The sequence below is a fragment of the Cherax quadricarinatus genome, chromosome 91, assembly GCF_038502225.1.
Source record: "Cherax quadricarinatus isolate ZL_2023a chromosome 91, ASM3850222v1, whole genome shotgun sequence".
Lineage (NCBI taxonomy): Eukaryota > Metazoa > Arthropoda > Malacostraca > Decapoda > Parastacidae > Cherax > Cherax quadricarinatus.
This window is the reverse complement of record NC_091382.1, coordinates 4229623-4252868: the sequence shown is the minus strand read 5'-3', so window position 1 is coordinate 4252868 and position 23246 is coordinate 4229623. Positions and strand designations below refer to the sequence as shown.

The window sequence follows — 23246 nt, the reverse complement described above, 5'->3', positions numbered from 1 at the left end:
TGTGCATGTACTACTCTACTATTGTGCATGTATCCTTCTCTTTGTGTGTAGGAAAATGTATATTTCATGTGGTAAAAAAAAAAATTTTCATACTTTTGGGTGTCTTGCACGGATTAATTTGATTTCCATTATTTCTTATGGGGAAAATTCATTCGCATACCGAACATTTCGCATAACAATCAGCCCTCTTGCACGGATTAAAGTCGCTATGCGGGGGTCCACTGTATACTACTGACTCCGGCCATACAATAGAGCGCAAAAATAATGTAAGGAACCTGGGAGTAGTAATGTCTGAGGATCTCACTTTCAAGGATCACAACAGTGCCACGATCACACGTGCAAAGAAAATGATAGGATGGATAATGAGAACTTTCAAAACGAGAGATGCCAAGCCCATGATGATCCTTTTCAAATCACTTCTTCTCTCTAGGCTGGAATACTGCTGTACATTAACATCTCCATTCAAAGCAGGTGAAATCGCAGATCTAGAGAGTGTACAGAGATCCTTTACTGCACGTATAAGTTCTGTCAAGCACCTTAACTACTGGGAACGCTTGGAAGCACTTGACTTGTACTCGTTGGAACGCAGGAGGGAGAGATATATCATAATCTACACTTGGAAAATCTTGGAAGGAATGGTCCCAAATCTGCACACAGAAATCACTCCCTACGAAAGTAAAAGACTGGGCAGGCGATGCAAAATGCCCCCAATAAAAAGTAGGGGCGCCATTGGTACACTAAGAGAAAACACCATAAGTGTCCGGGGCCCGAAACTGTTCAACAGCCTCCCATCAAGCATTAGGGGAATTGCCAATAAACCCCTGGCTACCTTCAAGAGAGAGCTGGACAGATACCTAAAGTCAGTGCTGGATCAGCCGGGCTGTGGCTCGTACGTTGGACTGTGTGCGGCCAGCAGTAACAGCCTAGTTGATCAGGCCCTGATCCATCGGGAGGCCTGGTCATGGACCGGGCCGCGGGGGCGTTGATCCCCGGAATAACCTCCAGGTAACCTCCAGGTATCCCATCAATCCCGGCTGCCTTACCCCCTTTCATTTTACCTACTGCCTCACGAACTTCCCCCCCACTCACAACTGGCTCTTCCTCACTCCTAAAGATGTTATTCCTCCTTGCCCTATACACGAAATCACAGCTTCCCTATCTTCATCAACATTTAACAATTCCTCAAAATATTCCCTCAATCTTCCCAATACCTCTAACTCTCCATTTAATAACTCTCCTCTCCTATTTTTAACTGACAAATCCATTTGTTCTCTAGGCTTCCTTAACTTGTTAGTCTCACTCCAAAACTTTTTCTTATTTTTGACAATATTAAGTAACTAATTTCTATTCAGTAATAGTACATCATTTTCTTCCCCTGTCTCAAAACACATTCAGTAAAGCAATCATATCTATAGTTTCCTATACAAACAGTTCTTTTCCAACTCATTTGGAAGGATGGGACCATCCTTACAAGACATTTTATCAATGTTTTAATATCTATATTATTGTAATCATAGGGAAGAATGAAATGGTTAAAACTTTTTCTATTGGCTGCTGCATAAACAGGATTTACATGGTTAATGGAAAAAAATTCTAGGCAGATTTAGGCAATGAATGGGACTAAGAGAATTTTCTTACCTAAAACATGTTATGTACAAAATTTTCCCCTCATGCTTACCCTCTGAAGAGCAGTGCCATAAGAGGACCAGCCAAATCCAACCTCTTGTTTCCATAGTGATCACGATCGTCTAGTTCTCGTCGACCTAAGGCTGCCAACAGCAGTCTATGAACCATATAGCCAAGAAAATAGGCCTTCTTAGTCTCACAGAAGTCTGACACACCAACATGTGGCAACATTTCCTTCTGCAAAATTTCTCGAGCGTACTTGACACGTTTTTCCTTCGTAACGCCAGGCCTTGCACCACGCGCTCCAATGAAATTAAGAGCAACATTTTGCTCCTGAATTACGAAGGCTTCATCCAAAGATGGTTTTACCTAAGAAAAAAGTATCGTGAAGAAAGTAAGATTTGCAAAAAGCCTGAAACAAAATGAACATTTAATACCCAATTTCCTAAATTAACAGACATGTCAGCTACAATGAACATTTAATACCCAATTTCCTAAATTAACAGACATGTCAGCTACAGTACATCAGTGTTTATCATCACATACTTGGGAAGCACAAAACCCAGAGGGGTCATACAAGATCTGGGGAAATGGGAGGCATTCAGGTTCAATCCAAGAAAGGGAAGTATAGAGCCAATTCCTTAAATCAATAACCTCTCACTGGAATCAAGAAATATCTCTTGCAAGGCTCTCAGTGTTCATTAGGTCATATACTGAAAGGTTATAGTAAGAACCACATTGTGTCCAGTCTAGATACCTACTCCAAAAACTACCCAATATTTGTTAAGAATTATCTGGTTAAATGTTTATCATGTGTCTGCAATTGCAATACCCCAACATTAAAGAACCACGGATAAACAAGGACAATTAACCCAGTCTTTGAAAACAGAAGAAACACTTGTAACACGTTTGAGCAAAACATTACAAAGAATTATGGACAACCATGACAATGACAATTACCCTGCTTTCTGAAAACATACTCGAGTGTGTGGCTAATATAAAGCAATCAAACTTCAAGGTTAAACACACAGTTGTCAACTGTTCAATTTCCCTTCAGAGAAATAAAATGCAACATAGCTCTTCATACTGTAAAGAAATACAAAGAATTTAAAAGCAAACACTTACCATTTCCATCATTTCTGGATCGTCGAAATCATAGATGATGTGCTCCAGGATATCTCTATCTGCTACAAATCCTAGCGCCCGAAAAACAATCATCACTGGAATTTCCTGTTTCACATATGGTAGAACACCAATGATCCGCTGACCAATAGCTGATTTTTTTGCACTCTGTAAAAGTAGTAACAAGTTAAAAAAAAAAAAATCACATTTATACACTGATTTTTTTTTAACACACTGTCCGTCTCCCACTGACTGACATAAATGATCCCGGAAATGTTAATATTTTTCTTCATTAATGGTGTAAAAAATATAATCACTTACACTACCACCCCTAGCCATCATGTTGATCCAGAGTGTTGACACAGGTCGAGCAGAGTGCTCAATACAGGAGCGGATTTCACATTTATATGCATATTTCCCATCTTTCATGCTGAAGACGTATACAGTATTAGTTGCCATCTTCTCCTGGGCAATCAGCACCTAATTAGAGAGAAAATTTATAGCTATTATCTAAAATGATTACTATGTACATATTATTGAAAATATACAATATTTCACATACCAAAACAATTCTTTTAACTGTTAAGTTTCTCTCAGCACTACATATGAATTAATAAGATCAGTCATTGTAAGTGAAAACTGATAAGCAGACAAAAAAGCCTCTATTATAATTATTATTTTTTAATGTTATAGCCACCAATTGTTATTTTTTTTTTAACACATTGGCTGTCTCCCAAGGTAAGGTCATCCAAATAAGGCAACATTCATCATTGTTCATTCAATAGCTGTCTTGCCAGAAGTGTGCAGACATCCCAATTCAAATGACCTAAAACAGTCACTCTTGTACTAACCTTCTCAGAGCCATTGATAATAAAATATCCCCCGGGATCAAGGGGACACTCGTTCACCTCATGAAGGTCACGATCAGTGAGCCCACTCAATAAGCAGTATGTTGATCGCAGCATGATGGGGATTTTACCTGGAGTTCAGAATGTAATTTCTACTATTGAAAAATTCACAAACTTGAAAACACATTCTATGTACTTTTTATATTTGAACAGACAGTAATTAGTAACAAATTTTGTTTCTTCTAATTATTTGTAACAGATTAAATTATTTCCTGTACCCCATAAACAGACATTTTTTTAAATAATACAAGAAAGCTAGATAAGAAAAATACAGTACATGCTAAAAATATCTGATATACATACCAATGTAAATTTTTTCATCCTTATGTTCTATAGGCTTCTCTCCTTCCCTGATGACAGTCTTAACTATATCAACATATAGTGGAGAACTGTAAGTCAGGTTCCTCAAGCGGGCCTCATTAGGCATCATACTGTAATTATAACCATCCTTTTCCCAGTTGGTAGGCTTACTGAGATAAATCTGCTCAAATTTTAGCAGGTGACGAGGCTGCAAAAAATGAAGAGCATTACGATTTCCCCCTATTTCCAAGTACTTATGTTTTGAGACTCTAGTAATAATTCCTAATTCTATCTGTTGCTCTCCCTATAAAGATCATCTCGTTATACAGTCATACTCTTCAGATTAATCTTGCCACTTCTACACACAAAAAATACAGTAGGACCCCTGTATCCATGGGTCCAGTTTCCATGGTTTACCATGACCCAAAATTAACCCTTAATTTTGCTTACTCAGAGTACAAAAGTAGTGATACTGGTAGCTCATCGAAGCCTACAAGAAGCCACGAGGTGCTTCCTCTCTGTGAAAAAGTGCCAATTCTCGACTTATTGTGCATAATTTATCAATTACACTTTATAATATGTATGTATGCAAACAAAAAACCACTTATATACAGTGTTTGCTACTATCCATGGCAGTTTCTTGGAATGTATCCCCTGGGGGATAATCTGTATAATGAAACCTACAGAATTTGTTCTTTCCTTTTAAGTTTATTTAGGCACAGGTACACATAAGTAGAATTATCAATTATCATTGGGGCATGAATTTATACAGTACAGTACACTGCTTTCCCATGGTAAAGATTCAACATACAGTACTTCATAATAAGTATCTGACATACACAAAAAACACATACTTTGGTGGGTATGTTAGATAAATTTTTTATCACTCCTGAACTATCATGTTACAAATTAGAAATTACTAAAGAAAAAAATAGATCAGGTAAACATGTGAGAGATTCAGAAGATGGTTCAGGTGACTTCTGTCACCCAACTTGGCTAACTACCTGCCCAAGATAAAAGATGTACTACCAAACTACCAAGAATTTTCACATATACATGTACACCTACCATCCGACTTACGACCGAGTTCGGTTCCTAGAAACCGGTCGTAAGTCGAAATGGTCGTAAGTCGAACTTTACTACTGAATATCAACAAAACATTTTTGTAATGACTTTATTTTATTGTTTTATTTTGGTATTTCATGTTTTACTTTACTTTTTATGTTGTTAGTACTGTATTTTATACTGTAAGGTTTAGGATAAACACTGTGTACAACACAAATAGTTGTTTATTTCCCAGAAATTTGGCATAAAAAACACGGTCGCAAGTCGAGTGGTCGTAAGTCGAGCAGGTCGTAAGTCGGATGGTAGGTGTACTTGTTACATAAACGACAGTTCCTTTTGAAAACACTCGCCACACAATCACCCATCATGATCCTACACATTTCTGTTATATGGAGCTCTTACCAAACTGAAGCTTAAACAGCCCCACAACTGTATATTTTATAGAATCAATTAATTTTAATTAAGTAGGCCCAAAATGCTGTACACACCATGGCCATGCTAAATCTACCACTTTTTATTATCTAGTATCAGAATCTACTGTATTCATTTCAATATTCTCAGTGGCCACACAGAAATTAGTGCTATACTACTGGCTTTTGTCTGTTGTTGGTCTCAGTGATCACCTCATTACCAGGACCAGACCTTCACTGTAATGGAAATATTACAGGAAAAAGAACTACAGAATTTCATCAAACCAGATGTGAAAAGACTTGAGGAAAAGTCAGCCAATTATTATTATATTTAGGGAGAAGGTGCTGAAAGATCCCTATGGGATCTCTTGGCACCTGAGGAATGGGAGGTAATTGAGTATGATTCAAGGAAGTGCAGGATAATTCCAATTCCTTGGATCAAAAAACCCTCACTAACATCAAGGAACCTTCCTTGAGAGTAAAGGTTAGCAGACATCTGAAGCCTATGCAACAATGTATTATGTTCACAAAGTTAATAAACTACCATACTTCATTTCAGACAAGCTTCATTCAGAAAAATATTCTGTAAATAGCTGTGTAAATTTGTACAATACTGTAGTTTTGATGACAAACAGATGTTTCAGGCAGGAGTCAATAGTTCATTATGCAGACTTTTTTTTTTTTTTTTTTTTTCAAAAAGTCGGCCGTCTCCCACCGAGGCAGGGTGACCCAAAAAATAAAAAAAACCCCAAAAAGAAAATACTTTCATCATCATTCAACACTTTCACCACACTCACACATTATCACTGCTTTTGCAGAGGTGCTCAGAATACAACAGCTTAGAAGCATATACGTATAAAGATACACAACATATCCCTCCAAACTGCCAATATCCCAAACCCCTCCTTTAAAGTGCAGGCATTGTACTTCCCATTTCCAGGACTCAAGTCCGACTATATGAACTATATGTAGACTTAACCTATGATAATCCAATAAGGTCCATGTGACTTATTTCAATTTAAAACCCAAGGACAAACATACAGTATTTCTTGGAAGAATCACTTTCATACAACCATACTGAAGCACAGTCTTACCGGGGTCTCCAGTTCACCACCTGTATGCTGAGCCTCAGCCTGTAGATCAATAGCTTGAGAATCTTCAACAATTCTCTGTATAGTCATAGTTATGAACTCATCAAATGAGTCCAGCTGTTGCCGTACCAGGCCTTTCTCATCAAAGTAAGAGGAGATTACAAGCCAGCAAGCCTCCTGCCAGATGTCAGGAGAAATTTCATCTCCATCTTCATCCCCATATGCGAGATCTGGAAAAGAAATAACTATGGGATTTCTACACACAACTAAATGCCACCCAACTCTGCATAACCATAGTATCATGCTGAATTAAAATTATTATTTTTATCATAAATTTCCAATGAAGAGGGCAGGGATGTTTCAGGTACTTTTTTCAAGATATACAGAATGTGAAAAATCTTTGTTTTGCTGGCAGACTCTTGGAATTGTTATGGTATAGATACATATCTTGACTATTTTATCTGATACCAAGTACTGTATTAAACAATTCCAAAATAAAATGTTCTGAATGCTCCCTTCTAGTAGGTGAGAATTCTGTATGAAACCAACAAGTGCCATGGAGATACAGAAGTAACAGGAAACAAAGTAACTGAAGTACAGTCAGGGAATCAGACCTTGCTATTCTCTAAGAATCTGTCTCCTTTCTAGCTAACTCTAGTACTGCCTTCACCTGGAAGTTCAGCTGGAAGATACTCAGAAGAAATCTTTAACACTTTGATAGCACTCACATTGAGAATTGACAAGCATGTCTTCACTGCACACAGACTATGCATATATTTAAGTTTTATTTAGGCTTTAGCTATTTAAAAAAATCCCAATGGTCTTGAGGGCATACACTGTACATTATATAAATTTAATCTCGGATAACCAAATCAAATCATCTTATTTCTTTTGAAATCCTTAACAAAATCAACATAAAAGATAAGATGATTTAATCAAAAGAGAGGGAAATAGCTCCAATTCTTTGGATTAAAAGCTGCTCACCGCATCAAGGCACTTTATGATTTCTAAGAGTCCAGCATTGGTAATAATGTCACTCCCGGAGATTACCTGGAGAGGGTTTTGGGGGTCAACGCCTCCGTGGCTTGGTCTGAGACCAGGCCTAGGTGGATTTTGAAGATAAAATATGTAGCTTAAATTGTAAAATATTGAGGGGTTTTACATTAAGGATAGCATTATTTTGTGAAATGGTAAAAACGTAACTTAATTAACCCACTTAACATTAATAACCACAATCGTTACATCCAGCAAATTTTTCTTGCAAAAAATAAACCAGTAAAGAATAAAAAGACAATACTGTGACTGGAACAATGCAGAAATAACCTGCACGCAAGTTTATTTATGTACAGGTCCACATAAATACAATTATCATACATAATTTAACATGTGTATATTACCTAGGATAACCCCCCAAAAAAAGTCACAAAGTGACTTGTTACCACTGGGGTATACCTGGAGGGGTTTCAGGGGTCAATGCCCCCATGGCTTGGTCTGAGATCAGGCCTCGTGGCAGATCAGGGTCTGATCAACCAAGTTATTACTGCTGGCCGCACACAAACTGACGTATGAACCACAGCCCAGCTGGTCATATAATGACTTTAGGAGCCTGTCCAGTGCCTTCTTGAAGACATCCAGGGGACTATTGGTAATCCCCCTTATGTATGCTGGGAGGCAGTTAACAGTTTTGGGCCCTGGACACTTACTGTTTTGTCTCTCAGGGTACTCATGACACCCCTGCTTTTCATTGGGGGAATGCTGCATTTCCTGCCAAGTCTTTTGCTTTCACAGGGAGTGATTTTCATGTGCAAGTTTGGTACTAATCCCTCTAGGATTTTCCAAGTGTATATTATCATGTATCTCTCTCACCTGCATTCCAGGGAATGCAAATCAAGGGACTTCAACTGTTCCCAGTAATTTACGTGCCTTATCGTACTTATGTGTGCCTGGAGTTTACCTGGAGAGAGTTCCGGGGGTCAACGCCCCCGCGGCCCGGTCTGAGACCAGGCCTCCTGGTGGATCAGAGCCTGATCAACCAGGCTGTTGCTGCTGGCTGCACGCAAACCAACATACGAGCCACAGCCCGGCTGATCCGGAACTGACTTTAGGTGCTTGTCCAGTGCCAGCTTGAAGACTGCCAGGGGTCTGTTGGTAATCCCCCTTATGTGTGCTGGGAGGCAGTTGAACAGTCTCGGGCCCCTGACACTTATTGTATGGTCTCTTAACGTGCTAGTGACACCCCTGCTTTTCATTGGGGGGATGGTGCATCGTCTGCCAAGTCTTTTGCTTTCGTAGTGGGTGATTTTCGTGTGCAAGTTCGGTACTAGTCCCTCTAGGATTTTCCAGGTGTATATAATCATGTATCTCTCCCTCCTGCGTTCCAGGGAATACAGGTTTAGGAACCTCAAGCGCTCCCAATAATTGAGGTGTTTTATCTCCGTTATGCGCGCCGTGAAAGTTCTCTGTACATTTTCTAGGTCGGCAATTTCACCTGCCTTGAAAGGTGCTGTTAGTGTGCAGCAATATTCCAGCCTAGATAGTACAAGTGACCTGAAGAGTGTCATCATGGGCTTGGCCTGTGCCGTCAAAGTTCTTTGTACACTCTCCAGGTCAGCAATTTCGACTGCAGTAGTATCTACTTGTAGTATCTTAATAAAGCCTAGCTGTAAGATACAGTAGAAATCAGTCATTAATATAACCCCATAGTGCCCCGTGGCCTAGTGGCTAAAGCTCTCGCTTCACACGGTGAGTGATCAGGTTCAATTCCTGGTGAGGGTAGAAACACTGGGCGTGTTTCCTTACACCGATTGCCTATGTTCACCCACCAGTAAAATAGGTACCTGGGTGTTAGTGGACTGGTGTGGGTCCCATCCTGGGACAAAACTGACCTAATTTGCAGGAAATGCTCAGCATAACAAGGGTTTTTCTATATAGTAGTATGTCACTGATGTCAGCTATGGTCTGTATACCTTGTACATGTACTTGTAGTAAATAAAGATAGTAGTAGTTATTATATATTAATAGTTAAGGGTTCAAGTCTGACATCATATATTATGGGGGGCGCTAAACCCGTAGGGATTATACAGCACCTGTGGGGGGAGATGGAAGGCATTTAGGCTTAATTTAGGGAAGTGGAGTACAGATTCAATTCCCTGGATCAAGAGCCCCTCACCAGCATCAAGGAACCTCATATTTATTTATTTATTTATTTATTTATTTATTTATTTAAAAATTTGAGCACACATACAGGTACAACAAATACAGGTAAGAGCAGTATGCCAAAGCCACTTATACTATGCATAGCATTACGGGCTGGCTTAAAATTAACTTAAGATGAACTAAGCAATGATGACATCAGTGATAAAACTTTAATGTAAACAGATTACTATAAAGCACAAGTGAGTATTACAAAGACAGGTCATATGGTTGTATGCATTGTTGTACATTCAGTAGAATGGAGTATTCTGTTAGGTAGTGTATTTAAAAAATAATAAAGTTAGATTGGGTTTTAGGTTTAACATTTATGTGATATAATTGTGAGAAACATTTAAGATATACAATTTATAAGGTTCAGTTATTCAGTATTTATTTGGTTTTGGGTGAGTAAGTGATCTTTGAGAAGAGACTTGAATTTATAAACAGGTAGTGTTTCTTTTATATTTACAGGTAATGAATTCCAGTATTACAGTAATATCACCTGGAAAAGGGGGGTAAACAGGTTATATATAAGGAAAGGCCAAGTCCACTTCCTTGGATCATGAGCCCCTCACCAATAAGTTTATTTAGGTACAGGTACACAAATACAATTATTACACAAATTATCATAGACTAAAACAAACTACCAGGATAATCCAAAAAAGTCAGTCAGTGACTTATTTCCATCAATTAATGTGACTTTCCCCCCGTCTATAACTCACCTTCATCTATGTCAGCGTAAGCCATCATCTTGACTACACGAAATGACAAAAAAAACGTTCCTTTTTGTCAAATTAAAGCGCAGAAAACTGGAGTCAACGTAACCTGACCAGCACCTTCCTGGTCACTACTGCCGCTACACTCAGTGTTGCCACAACTCTCATCCAAGTTACCGCTATAAGTAGCGAATCTATTGATCAAGTACTTGCTTATTTGTGGTTGTAGGGGTCGAGTCACAGCTCTTGGACCCGCCTCTTTGCTAGTCACTATTAGGACCACTCTTTCTCCCTCTATTTCAAGCGCCTTATCGTACCTCTTCTTAAAGCTACAGAAATAAATAAGTTTATCTGACTTTTTTGGGGGTTATCCTGAGTAATTTATGTTACAATGTTATAAGTAAGTAAGTAAGTTTATTCAGGTATACACAAATATAGTTACATAGAATTATCATACACAGCAGCATATGGCCCGGTGGCCTGGTGGCTAAAGCTCCCGCTTCACACACGGAGGGCCCGGGTTCGATTCCCGGCGGGTGGAAACATTTCGACACGTTTCCTTACACCTGTTGTCCTGTTCACCTAGCAGCAAATAGGTACCTGGGTGTTAGTCGACTGGTGTGGGTCGCATCCTGGGGGACAAGATTAAGGACCCCAATGGAAATAAGTTAGACAGTCCTCGATGACGCACTGACTTTTTTGGGTTATCCTGGGTGGCTAACCCTCCGGGGTTAAAAATCCGAACGAAATCTTATCTTATCTTATCTTATCTTATGTGTAGAGAACCTAGGATAACCCAAAAAAGTCAGACAGAGTGACTTATTTCCATTGGGGTCCTTCGTGTAACTGTATTTATATGTATTTGTACCTATATACTTACTAAAAACTTACTATGTAAGGATCATGAATCCCACTGAAAATAAGTCATTTTGACTTTTTTGGGTTATCCCAGTGGGTAATTTACACTATGTATAAGATAAGATAAGATTTCGTTCGGATTTTTAACCCCGGAGGGTTAGCCACCCAGGATAACCCAAGAAAGTCAGTGCGTCATCGAGGACTGTCTAACTTATTTCCATTGGGGTCCTTAATCTTGTCCCCCAGGATGCGACCCACACCAGTCGACTAACACCCAGGTACCTATTTGCTGCTAGGTGAACAGGACAACAGGTGTAAGGAAACGTGTCGAAATGTTTCCACCCGCCGGGAATCGAACCCGCGCCCTCCGTGTGTGAAGCGGGAGCTTTAGCCACCAGGCCACCGGGCCTTATCATACATATGTTAATATGCATGATAATTTGTGTAATTGTACTCATGAGTACTTGTACTTAACTAAACTAACTTACCACTACACGCTCCAGATTATTCCACTTCTTGACAACTCAAAGCTAAAGAAATATTTCCTAACATCCCTGTGACTGAGGTGTCAACTTCCAGTTGTGACTCAGCTTAATTAAGTTTATTTGGGTACAGGTACACATAAGTACAAGTATCATACATACTAACATGTAAAAGAACCACAAGAGGAGTTGAATGATAGCTCTAGGCCTTTCGCGTTGCAATCGACACATCATCAGGAGCTTCCAAAGTTGCAGAAATAAGCAAGTAATCTTAGCAAATTCGTTCTGATTACTTATTTCTGCAACTTTGCAAGCTCCTGTTGTGCTGATTGCAACAGAAAGGCCTAGAGCTATCATCCAACTCCCCCCTATTTTTTTAAACCGATATGCAACACTTTTGACTCTGATTTTTTGACAAAAATAATAATCCAGCTCTTGGTACCTGTCCATCAATTTTTTTATCCTAATTAATATTTAGGCGCAAGTGGCTGTATATAAAGAATTTCAATAATATCACGTTTTCTGAATGAAATGTTAATCATATTTTGTAATTAAGTTTATCAATTATCATTATTATTTTAGACTGACCTCAAGTCAAATTTAAGAGTATCAGTATTATTAAAGAGGTGAGCAAGAAGACCATATTTTAAACTGGCCTGATATGTGGCAAGTATTTACTTAATTATTTACTTAATTGCTTACTGGTTTCTCGAACTTAACCCCACCAAATGCAAAGTCATGAAGATCGGAGAGGGACAAAGAATATCGTAAACGGAGTATAGGCTAGGTGGCCAAAGACTACAAACCTCACTCAAGGAGAAAGATCTTGGGGTGAGTATAACACCGAGCATGTCTCCGGAAGCACACATCAACCAGATAACTGCTGCAGCATATGGGCGCCTGGCAAACCTGAGAACAGCGTTCCGATACCTTAGTAAGGAATCGGTCAAGACACTGTACACTGTGTACGTAAGGCCCATACTGGAGTATGCAGCACCTGTTTGGAACCCACACCTGGTCAAACACGTCAAGAAATTAGAGAAAGTGCAAAGGTTTGCAACAAGGTTAGTTCCAGAGTCAAAGGGAATGTCCTATGAAGAAAGGTTGAGGGAAATCGGTCTGACGACAGTGGAGGACAGGACGGTCAGGGGAGACATGATAACGACATACAAAATACTGCGTGGAATAGATAAGGTGGACAGAGACAGGATGTTCCAGAGATGGGACACAGAAACAAAAGGTCACAATTGGAAGTTGAAGACTCAGATGAGTCACAGGAATGTTAGGAAGTATTTCTTCAGTCATAGAGTTGTCAGGCAGTGGAATTGTCTAGCAAGTGAATTAGTTAAGGCAGGAACCATATTATTATTATTATAATCAAAAAAGAAGCGCTAAGCCACAAGGACTATACAGCGGCAGGAGTTAGTTAGTTTAATATGTTTATTATGCACCACTTGGTCGTAAATGCAATTAAAAACAAACATCTCAGGGGAATTTAAAATTAAAAATTATTTTTTTATTTCCTTGTTAAGCTTACAATGTTTGGTTTATATGTTGTAAAATGTAAATTACAAAGGCCACTAGCATGCCTAGGCATTTTTTTTAGTATAAAAAAGAAGCGCTAAACAGGGAATTTAATATATTCATTGGATAAGGATTATTATTATTATTATAATTATGGGGTCATTGGATTATTATTATTGTAATCATGGGGGAGCGCTAAACCCATAGGATTATAGTGCATGTGGGGTGGGGGATGGACGGTATTCAGACTCAATTCAGGGAACCGGAGCACAGATCTAGTTCCCTAGATCAAGAGCCCCTCACCAGCATCAAGGATCCTCCCATAAGAGGTATCAATCTCTTAGATTCTCCAATATCCTCTCTTTACGATCTTTTTCTCCCCACAAGCAGTTTATGGTCATTTGTTATAATAATGGGGGAGTGTTAAACTTGCAGGATTATAGAGCACACTGGGGAATGATGAAAGGCATTCAGGGAACTGGAGCACAGATCCAGTTCCCTAGATCAAGAGCCCCTCACCAGTATCAAGGAACCTTCCTTGAGGGGTCAGTTGATTATAATTATCATCATAGTAACACATGTGAATTACCTAAGATAACCTATACAAGACAAAGTGATTTACTTCCAAGAACATTTGAGACATTGAATATCACCTGTATTATTATTATACTACTTATAACTAAGCGCTAAACCACAAGGGCCATACAGCACTAAAATGTCACCTACAGTAATGTGGATGAGCACATTACTGCAGGTGACATCACTTGTCCATCTTTATATCTCACGTCTATCCACTCTATATACACCTAGGCTCTTATTTTACAGCTCTGTGATTATAATTATTATTATTATAATCAAGGGGGAAGCGCTAAACCCATAGGATTATACAGCGCCTGTGGAGAGGGGATGGAAGGTATTCAGGCTTAATTCAGGGAACTGGTACATCTCTGTGAAAATTGATAAAGTCCCTTGCAGAAGAAATGTCTCCTCAGTACAATGCCAGAACCTGCATAGTGTTTTATTAACATACTTGTTGGTATATAACATATTTGCTGTATGTATACACAGTAATGGCTTGCCCCTAATAGCATTCTAAATTCTGTTTGCTCTATACAGGTACTTGCTTCGCTAGAGGCAAAGAAATTAATTATTATAATCAAAACTAAGCACTAAACCCACAAGGGTCACACAGTGGCAAAAAGATTAAACGGTGCATTATTATTATAATAAAAAAGAAGCGCTAAACCTATTAAACGGTGCAGGTTGGCTAATTTGTCATTTCTTTTTTGATGATTCTTGAAGTTGTTGCTTTAGCAACACGGGCTGTGGTTTGTACGTCAGGTTGCATGCGGCCAACAGTAACAGCCTGGTTGATCAGGCCCTGATCCACCATGAAGCCTGGTCGCAGACCCGACAGTGGGGGCACTGACCCCCGAAACCCTCTCCAGGTACATGTATTATGAAAATTTCCAGTATAGACTTCTATTCTTATATTCACAAGGAAGTGCTAAAGGTGTTGGAATCATACAGTGCCTATGGGAGGCAGTGTATGAATTGGAAGGTAGCTCAGATTCCTTGGATCAAGGGACCTTTACTAATATCAAGGCACTTGAAAGAATTAAGCTGTCAATCAGGAGGCCTGGTCGGGGGCCAAGAGTCGGAGCAATAGCCTCAGTAATCAACATATAGATGAATAACAGGCAGGGTCCACCTTTTTCGCGACTTCCCTGTACACTGGACTTCTTTATTTTTATTCTACTCATGGGGAAGTGTGAAACCAGTAAGGGTCATAATGTGTCTGAGGCATGACAGGTAATCAGCTTTGACTTGAAAAAGAAAAGGGTAGCTCCAATTCCCTGGATCAAGGGTATTTCACCAACATCAAGGAATGTCATTTGAATGAACCACTTACTTAGTAAGGATGTACTATTGTCTTCAGGAAGAAAGTTCTTGTGTAACTAGTTAATGGTCCAAGTTGGGCTGAAACGTCATTATAAATTTCAGTCTCTTACGTACAGGTTATTACGTACATGGGTCTCCATGTGCAGCACATACACAGTGGCAGCGCTTGATGAAGCTTGGTGACCACCCTGGTGTTAGAAGCCCCATCTAGTACATTATTATATTCATGGGAAAGTGGTAAAGCCAGAAGGATCATACAGTGCTGGGGCAATGATAATCAGGTTTGATCTAAGGATGAGGAGATAGCTCTAATTCTTTGGATCAAGAGCCCTTCATCAGCATCAAGACACCTTTGCCTTGAAGGGCCCAGCCAGTGCAGTCAAAGTATCCAATAAAACTTTATTTACCTCACAGAAATATGAATACAGTACACCATAACTCAAAACTTAGGGATTTTGAAAAAAAAAATTTGGGCTTATATTAGCTGTTATTGTGTCATTTTATGACTTGTAAAATTCGGAACATAAAACAATTTACATCTAACAAGGTTTCCACATTAATTCTTAATAATTAAAAAAGTTTAAAATAATATTACTGATAATATTAGCTGGATTTCAATTCTAGGAGTGGGAAGTACACTGCCTGCACTCTGAAAGATGGTTGCAACATTGCAGTTCGCAAGATGGTTTGAATTGTGATATCCATGCATATCTAACAAGATAGTTTTGGAATGGGTAACGGTGAAAATAGTTTTTTGGGGGGGGAGGGCAATGACTGATATGACAAGAAAAAATATTTTTAATTGACTTTCATTAACCATTTACAGTCTAAAGAAAGTCATACAATAAATCTTGAATTCAAGATTTCATTTTTTAGGAAACAAAATGTAAAAAATACTTAAGCTACAAACTGTTAAGCAGAAAGAATAGTCCTTAAACACTGTTAAAACTAACTATCACTTCCCCATCTTGAACCACTTTGGTAACTTAGGTACAGCTCCAGTGGCTCGATTACTTGTCCTCCTGTACATTGCTTCTTCATCATCAATCTCTGTGGCCGGTGGCATTGGACTTGAACTTACAGTAGCAGAATATGCTGTTGAAGATTCATTACAAGCTTTTCTTCGTTGCCTGAAATTTAAGAAAAAATAATTATTATTTTTTTTGTTTTACCACAACATCTCTCTCCCACCAGGGCAAGATGACCCAAAGAAGAAGAAATGTAGCTTTACTTCTTTTCATATTTAATAATTTATACAGAAGGGATTACTAGTCCCTTGCCCCTAGTATTTGAGTTGCCTCTTACGACACACATGGCTTACAGAGGAAGGATTCTCTTCCACTTCCTCATGGAGTGCTTATTATTTTTGCAGGATAATGCACTTTTAGGGTTTTTCTTTCTTTTGGGTCACCCTGCTTTGGTGGTAAACAGCCAACGTGTTAAAAAAAAAAATGCACTAAAGGGTTAAAGAGAACAAGGCAGAGGGCTGCTGATGTCAGAGAAAGAGAAGCATGAAGGGTGTGTTCACATGCTAAAGAGGAAAGTCAAGTTGGCATAGCAAGTTAGTCCAAGATGAGAAATCAAAGAATCTGCACAATGATGGTGGGGAACTCTTGAGAGATCATCCTAGGTGAAGGCATCAGGACATTTAAGGAAGGGTCATATAAATTCTAGTGCAGCATAACTGAACCCACTTTACAGTCTGTTGACTTTTTTTTTTGTTTTAACATACTGGCCATCTCCAACTGAGGCAGGGCAACCCAAAAGAGAAACACCTTCACCATCATTCACACTATCACTGTTTTGCCAGAGGCTTGCAGATACAACAGTACAGATGACCCTCCAAACAGTAAATATCCAAAACCCCTTCTTTAGAGTGCAGGCACGATACTGTTCAAAAGAAAGCCTTGTGAGTCCTGCTTCATACTTCAGATGTCTTCAGTCATTAGTAGTAAGTCCAAGCCTAACACATGAAGAGAGTCAATATCCATATCAAAGAAAAACTAAATTTTCTAGAGGTGTTAAGAAGTGCAGAATGACCTACTTATTTAATGATTCTTTTCATTACATTAATAATCTAGATAGGTTAGAATATGCAAAAAAATGGAAGAAAGCAAACAACAGTATTCCTTGTGAAAATCTGACAAATATGCAACATCTGGCTATCTTTAATGTAGATGTTGCATGTGTGTGTCTAATTTGCATCTTGTCGGTATTGTATACCATTCATGTGCAACAATATTCCTTGCGTTTTGATGTTATTCTACAAAAGTAAACTCTATCAATACCTTTGTCAGGTGACAGACAACTAAGTTGTGATGGCTATGAAGGTCAGAAGGCTGCCAACTGCAACAGCCTGGTTGAACAGGTAATCACCAGAAAAACTTGGCTGTAAGAGTAGAAAAACCCTCAAAACTGGTTATAGGTATATCACAAGAATACTTATGTACCATTCTACTCACTTTCTCTGTACCAGGCTGCCACAGGCACTTGCAAATGATGACTTCTTGGCTAGTGTATCATCGTTCAAATAAGGAGGCCCTCCATTAGAACGTACAAAATAAACACGAGCATTTGGAACACATTCAGCAGCTATGAGTGTCATATCATGTGAAAGAACTCTAGGAGGATGTCTGGTATCTGCAATTCAATATTAATACATAATCAGTTTATCTGCAATAGAAAGCCAAATATAAGGACCTCTCAACAGATATCTCCAATCCATGGTTAAAGAACTCATGCCAATTATTGTACTGTACAAATCAGCTGAAGCTGACCAAGTGGATTATTTGATTGAAGAGAAACCTTGGTCCTTCAAAGAGTTATTTGACTTAGTCAACTTCCATCTAAAAATGTTCTTCATTGAGAAGTTAGAATTCAATCTTTGAAACTTTGAAGTGAACAAAGTTCCTGGTCTAAAACATATCCATAATAAAATGTCAAAAGTGTTTGCTCTCGTGTCTTTAATAACAGCTGTTTAACAACCACTCTTATTTCTGGTTTGATGTATTTTAAAATCAATAATGTAAACTGTATATTACCATGTTACAAAGGCTAGAATGTTAATGTTTCCAAACTTTCTTTGTGCATTTACTAGCATGTAAACCTGGGGAATTTACAAGACAATATTCCCTATACAAACTACTCAGCCCAGCTTTTTTCTTATAAATTTAAACCTTTTTTTTTTTGTCAACATACCAGCCATCTTCCACTGAGATAGAGCGACCCAAAACAACAATAAAACTAGAGAGTTCTTTTTACATTTAGTAATTTATACAAAAGCAGTTACAAGCCCCTTGCTCCCTTAAACTTTCTGTGTGAAAATATACTACACAATAATAAATTGTAAGTATAAATTACTACAGTAGTACAAAAAATATCAGCATCTTCAAAACTGCACTATGATAAAAAAAAATAAATAAGACACTTGTGCAACACTTGGGAATCTTTAGTAAGGAAATGTTTCAACAGCCAGTGGCTTCTTCAGTCCAATGCAGAGAAACAGTAGAAGATGAGGAGGAATTTGAGGTAATCAGTCCTCATCTTCCACCATTTCTCTGCACTGGTGAAAAGTTTCCAGACTAAAAATTCCCAAGTGTCCTATTTAGCAACCTGTTGGTTTTCTAAACCATTTATTCATAAAAAGAAAAAACTTACGTAGACTAAATTCTGCTGTAGGATCAGTTATAAACTGTTTAATGAATTCCACCACAGAAGCAATAGTGTCAGAAGAGTTGAATGATGCCTGAATGACATGATCATCTGGAAAATGTATTCGCAGCTGGGTGACAGGAAATCTGCTGAGAGCAGTGAGGATTTTGGCATTTTTCTCCATTTCTCGCATTTGCTGGGTCATAATAGGTGCTTCTGCCAACTCATGCCTGATGAACACACACAAAAAAAAAAAAAAAATAATCTTGCTCTAATAGTACAAATACAAAAATACAAATACATTTATTTCTTTTCTGCAGTGTACAGGTAATGTAGTTTGCAGTAATAAAATACTGTTACTCACAAAAGAAAGCCACTAGTATGCAGTGATGTACAAACAAAAAATATCTACATGACATACATATGCTCAAAATTTTCTCTTACTTGATGCTGCGAGTCAAATTGTACAGATAAATAAAAATATCAGACACTATCAATATGGTCTATAGCTGAAAAGTTTACCTACACTTTATGTATGAAAATTACTGTCAGGTATAAAAAAAAATTAGTCAAGAGAAGCAAAGAAAGAACCAGAAACTACAAAAAATGGTCCGAACTGTGTTAAAATGTTATGGGTTTTCAGACTTTTTTTAATTTAAACTTTTTCAATAAGATTAAAAGTGATGTTCAGTTTCTTTATAAATAGTCTGGATAAAAGCACCTCATTCATTCAAAATCTAATAAGCAGAAAGGAGGAGTAAAAATAAATAAGTAAATAAACAAAATTGCTTAAATGTATTATGAAGTCTTTGCTAATAGTCAAAAAAAAAAAAAATAATAGGAATGTATCAATTCTATGAAATGGAGAAGGGAAGAGATAAGAGAGAGAGATAAGATTTCGTTCGGATTTTTAACCCCGGAGGGTTAGCCACCCAGGATAACCCAAGAAAGTCAGTGCGTCATCGAGGACTGTCTAACTTATTTCCATTGGGGTCCTTAATCTTGTCCCCCAGGATGCGACCCACACCAGTCGACTAACACCCAGGTACCTATTTGCTGCTAGGTGAACAGGACAACAAGTGTAAGGAAATGTGTCGAAATGTTTCCACCCGCCGGGAATCGAACCCGGGCCCTCCGTGTGTGAAGCGGGAGCTTTAGCTACCAGGCCACTAGTTAGCAGTGTAGCAACAGCTGTGGTACACTGGTGATTGTTGCAACATGCAGCAAGTGTCTCAAGATAGTACCTCCAGTATGAGTACAGCCTCTCCCCACTTAACGACGGGGTTCCGTTTCTAAGAGTAGGTGGGTAAGTGAATTAGTCGTTTAGAGAGGAGCATACTATATTGGTATTGGGTTTGTGTCAACCATCTTTAGGTATTTTATTAATGCCACCTTTGCACCATTTATAACATTTCTAGTATATTTTTAAATGTTCATACAGTAGTGTACTGTATACTGTAATAAACAGAATACAGTAAATCAGCTCTAATATACATTACTCAGATTTGCATACTGGTTGGAGAGATGGTTGTAAGTCCAAGTGGTCGGTAAACGAGTACGTCGCTAAGTGAGAAGAGGCTGTATTTACAATATTCACAGTGCTTTATTGCTTAAAAAACAGGGATTGTTTTCTGCCTTGAGCAGTGATCATTCTCATATTTGTGTTAAGGACTCAACAACTAAACTCAAAACTTATACACATGAAAAAGTCTTTCAGTACACACAGTTCTTTCAGTTGTTCCTGGTGTAATTTCTTCACTTCATTTGCAGACAGCTCAAAGAAAGTGTCATCTTCGTCATGAACATGAGTTGAAGGTGCATCATCCATACTGAAGAGGATGGCATTGTTGGAACCAAGCTGAGAAAAAAAAAATACCTGTAAGTACCTATTAATTTTGTTTTTAGTGCTAATTTTTTTTTTAACATTGTTAAATTTTTTAGTACTATTTTTGTATGTTTTAGTACAGTTTTTGCTTTCAGTAGTGATAATATTCATGTTTTGTTAAGTTACACAAATCAAGTGGTCTACATAAAAGTTTTTCTAGTGTTTACATAATTATTATTCCTGAAGACGACAATATCTCCAATTCCTTGGATTAAGAGTCCTTCACCATCATCAAGAAACATCCTTGCAAGGTGAAGTGCTCAGAGTACTATGCATGTCCAGAACTTACAAGCATGCACACACACACACACACACACACACACACACACACACACACACACACACACACACACACACACACACACACACACACACACTCACACACTCACACACTCACACACTCACACACTCACACACTCACACACTCACACACTCACACACTCACACACTCACACACTCACACACTCACACACTCACTCACTCACTCACTCACTCACTCACTCACTCACTCCTGAACCTACCTCCTGAACCTACCTCCTGAACTTTTGCCCAAGCTATTTCAATGATCCACTGAGCATTTCTACATCAGCTTCTATGATGCCCATTTGTCAAATTGTTTTCCACAATCAGAGCACAGAACTAAAGCTGAGTTGTGTTTGCACATCTGTATTATAACAAACAGGCAATCATAAAAATTACAACAAACCCAGAAAATCCACACCTTAATTACTTTCTCCTTAGTCAGCACTAGTGAAGGTTCAGCATCAGCAGGTACGTTTGCTGACAAAGGTACATCATTCCCATCTACATCCATTGGCAGCAGTGATTTCATCTGTTCACTTCCCTCTGAATATTTCAAATGTGATTACTTACATGGTTTATTATTATTAATTGGTATAATCTGAGGGGGACTAAGGTTTTTGAGTGCATGGGACTGAAGAATTCAACAAGCTTGTGCGAGTGTAAAAAACCACGAACGGGTGGATCCAAAAAACCCACAGTTTTAGGACTTGTTTACCATGGGTTCAAACCCCACCCGTTCTATGGTTTGCTAGCAATCGTATTATTACAATTTCCTGAGTTGTGTGAGCATTAGATCAGAGTGAGTGGATACAGGGGTTTCTGAATGTAAGGTTCATCTACTATTATATATGTTCATGAGACAGAAAATGTCAGCAAACCTGACCCTTAAAAAAAAAAAAAAAGATCAGATTTTTGTTTCACTTCTATTAGAGAATGGTAATACAGTGGACCCCCGCATAACGATGGCATCACATAGCGATTATTTCGCATACCGCTTACTTTAATTGCAAAAATTTTGCCTCACATACCGCTTAAAAACCCGCTTACCGATTTTCGTCCGAGACGCGTCCAATGTGCGGCCTGAGCCACGCTCACATGTTCCGCCGGTGGCATTGTTTACCAGCCAGCCTCCGCGGTAACATCCAAGCATACAATCGGAATATTTCGTATTATTACAGTGTTTTCGGTGCTTTTTCTGGAAAATAAGTGACCATGGGCCCCAAGAAAGCTTCTAGTGCCAACCCTACAGCAATAAGGGTGAGAATTACAATAGAGATGAAGAAAAAGATCATTGATAAGTATGAAAGTGGAGTGCATGTCTCCGAGCTGGCCAGGTTGTATAATAAACCCCAATCAACCATCGCTACTATTGGTGGTACAGCTGCTGCTGCTGCTGCACTGTCAGCTGCTGCTGCTGCTGTAGCACCGTTGTTGGTGTGGCTTATTGAGAATACCAAGAAACAATTAACCCCAGAGGATTTGCCACCCAGGATAACCCAAAAAAGTCAGTGTCATCGAAGACTGTCTAACTTATTTCCATTGGGGTCCTTAATCTTGTCTCCCAGGATGCAACCCACACAAGTCGACTAACACCCAGGTGAACAGGGAAAAATGCCTGGAACTAGTGCTCATATTGGTGAATTTAAAGCCAGCAAAGGTTGGTTTGAGAGATTTAAGAATCGTAGTGGCATACACAGTGTGATAAGGCCTGTTCTGGAAGAAAATGCCAAACAGGACCTACAGTACTCAGGAGGAAAAGGCACTCCCAGGACACAGTGTCTCATCAGTCATTGCTGCATCTTCAATAAAGGTGTCATTTATTCTTCATTTAGTAGACTAGTACATGCACAATATATACTGTGCATGTACTACTCTACTATTGTGGATGTATCCTTCTCTTTGTGTGTGGGAAAATGTATATTTCATGTGGTAAAATTTTTTTTTTCATGACTTAAGAAATCGTAATGACACGATTGCAAATAAACCATACCCGGGCTGGAGTTTTGAGACTCTATGACCGCGGGTTCAATCCCGGCCGGGGGTATGGTTTTTTTTCATACTTTTGGGTGTCTTGCACGGATTAATTTGATTTCCATTATTTCTTATGGGGAAAATTCATTCACATAGCGATTATTTCGCATAACAATTACCCCTCTTGCACGGATTAAAATCGTTAACCGGGGGTCCACTGTATCTCCTTAGGTGGTTACT

At 38.7% G+C, this 23246-nt stretch overlaps 2 protein-coding genes across 2 annotated transcripts in view; both read right to left on the bottom strand.

Moving 5' to 3' along the window:
* Polr2B (RNA polymerase II subunit RpII140) overlaps positions 1 to 10586 on the bottom strand; it is a 42189-nt gene extending 31603 nt beyond the window's left edge. The window contains exons 1-7 of the mRNA XM_070104346.1: positions 10437 to 10586; positions 6526 to 6752; positions 3960 to 4164; positions 3600 to 3727; positions 3070 to 3228; positions 2752 to 2916; positions 1679 to 1995 (exon numbers count right to left, since the gene is read on the bottom strand). Coding sequence (XP_069960447.1) covers positions 1679 to 1995; positions 2752 to 2916; positions 3070 to 3228; positions 3600 to 3727; positions 3960 to 4164; positions 6526 to 6752; positions 10437 to 10464 — 1229 coding nt within the window. The 5' untranslated portion in view covers positions 10465 to 10586. The remainder of the gene's footprint in view (positions 1 to 1678; positions 1996 to 2751; positions 2917 to 3069; positions 3229 to 3599; positions 3728 to 3959; positions 4165 to 6525; positions 6753 to 10436) is intronic.
* Positions 10587 to 15664: 5078 nt separating this feature from the next.
* LOC128704865 (tether containing UBX domain for GLUT4) lies at positions 15665 to 21578 on the bottom strand (the record flags this gene model as incomplete). The annotated part of the gene is given in 5 exon segments (XM_053800039.2): positions 15665 to 16326; positions 17659 to 17836; positions 18854 to 19077; positions 20572 to 20705; positions 21454 to 21578. Coding segments are annotated over 5 exon segments (836 nt in total), but the record flags the coding sequence as incomplete, so codon positions are not given.
* Between the last annotated feature and the right edge of the window lie 1668 nt (positions 21579 to 23246).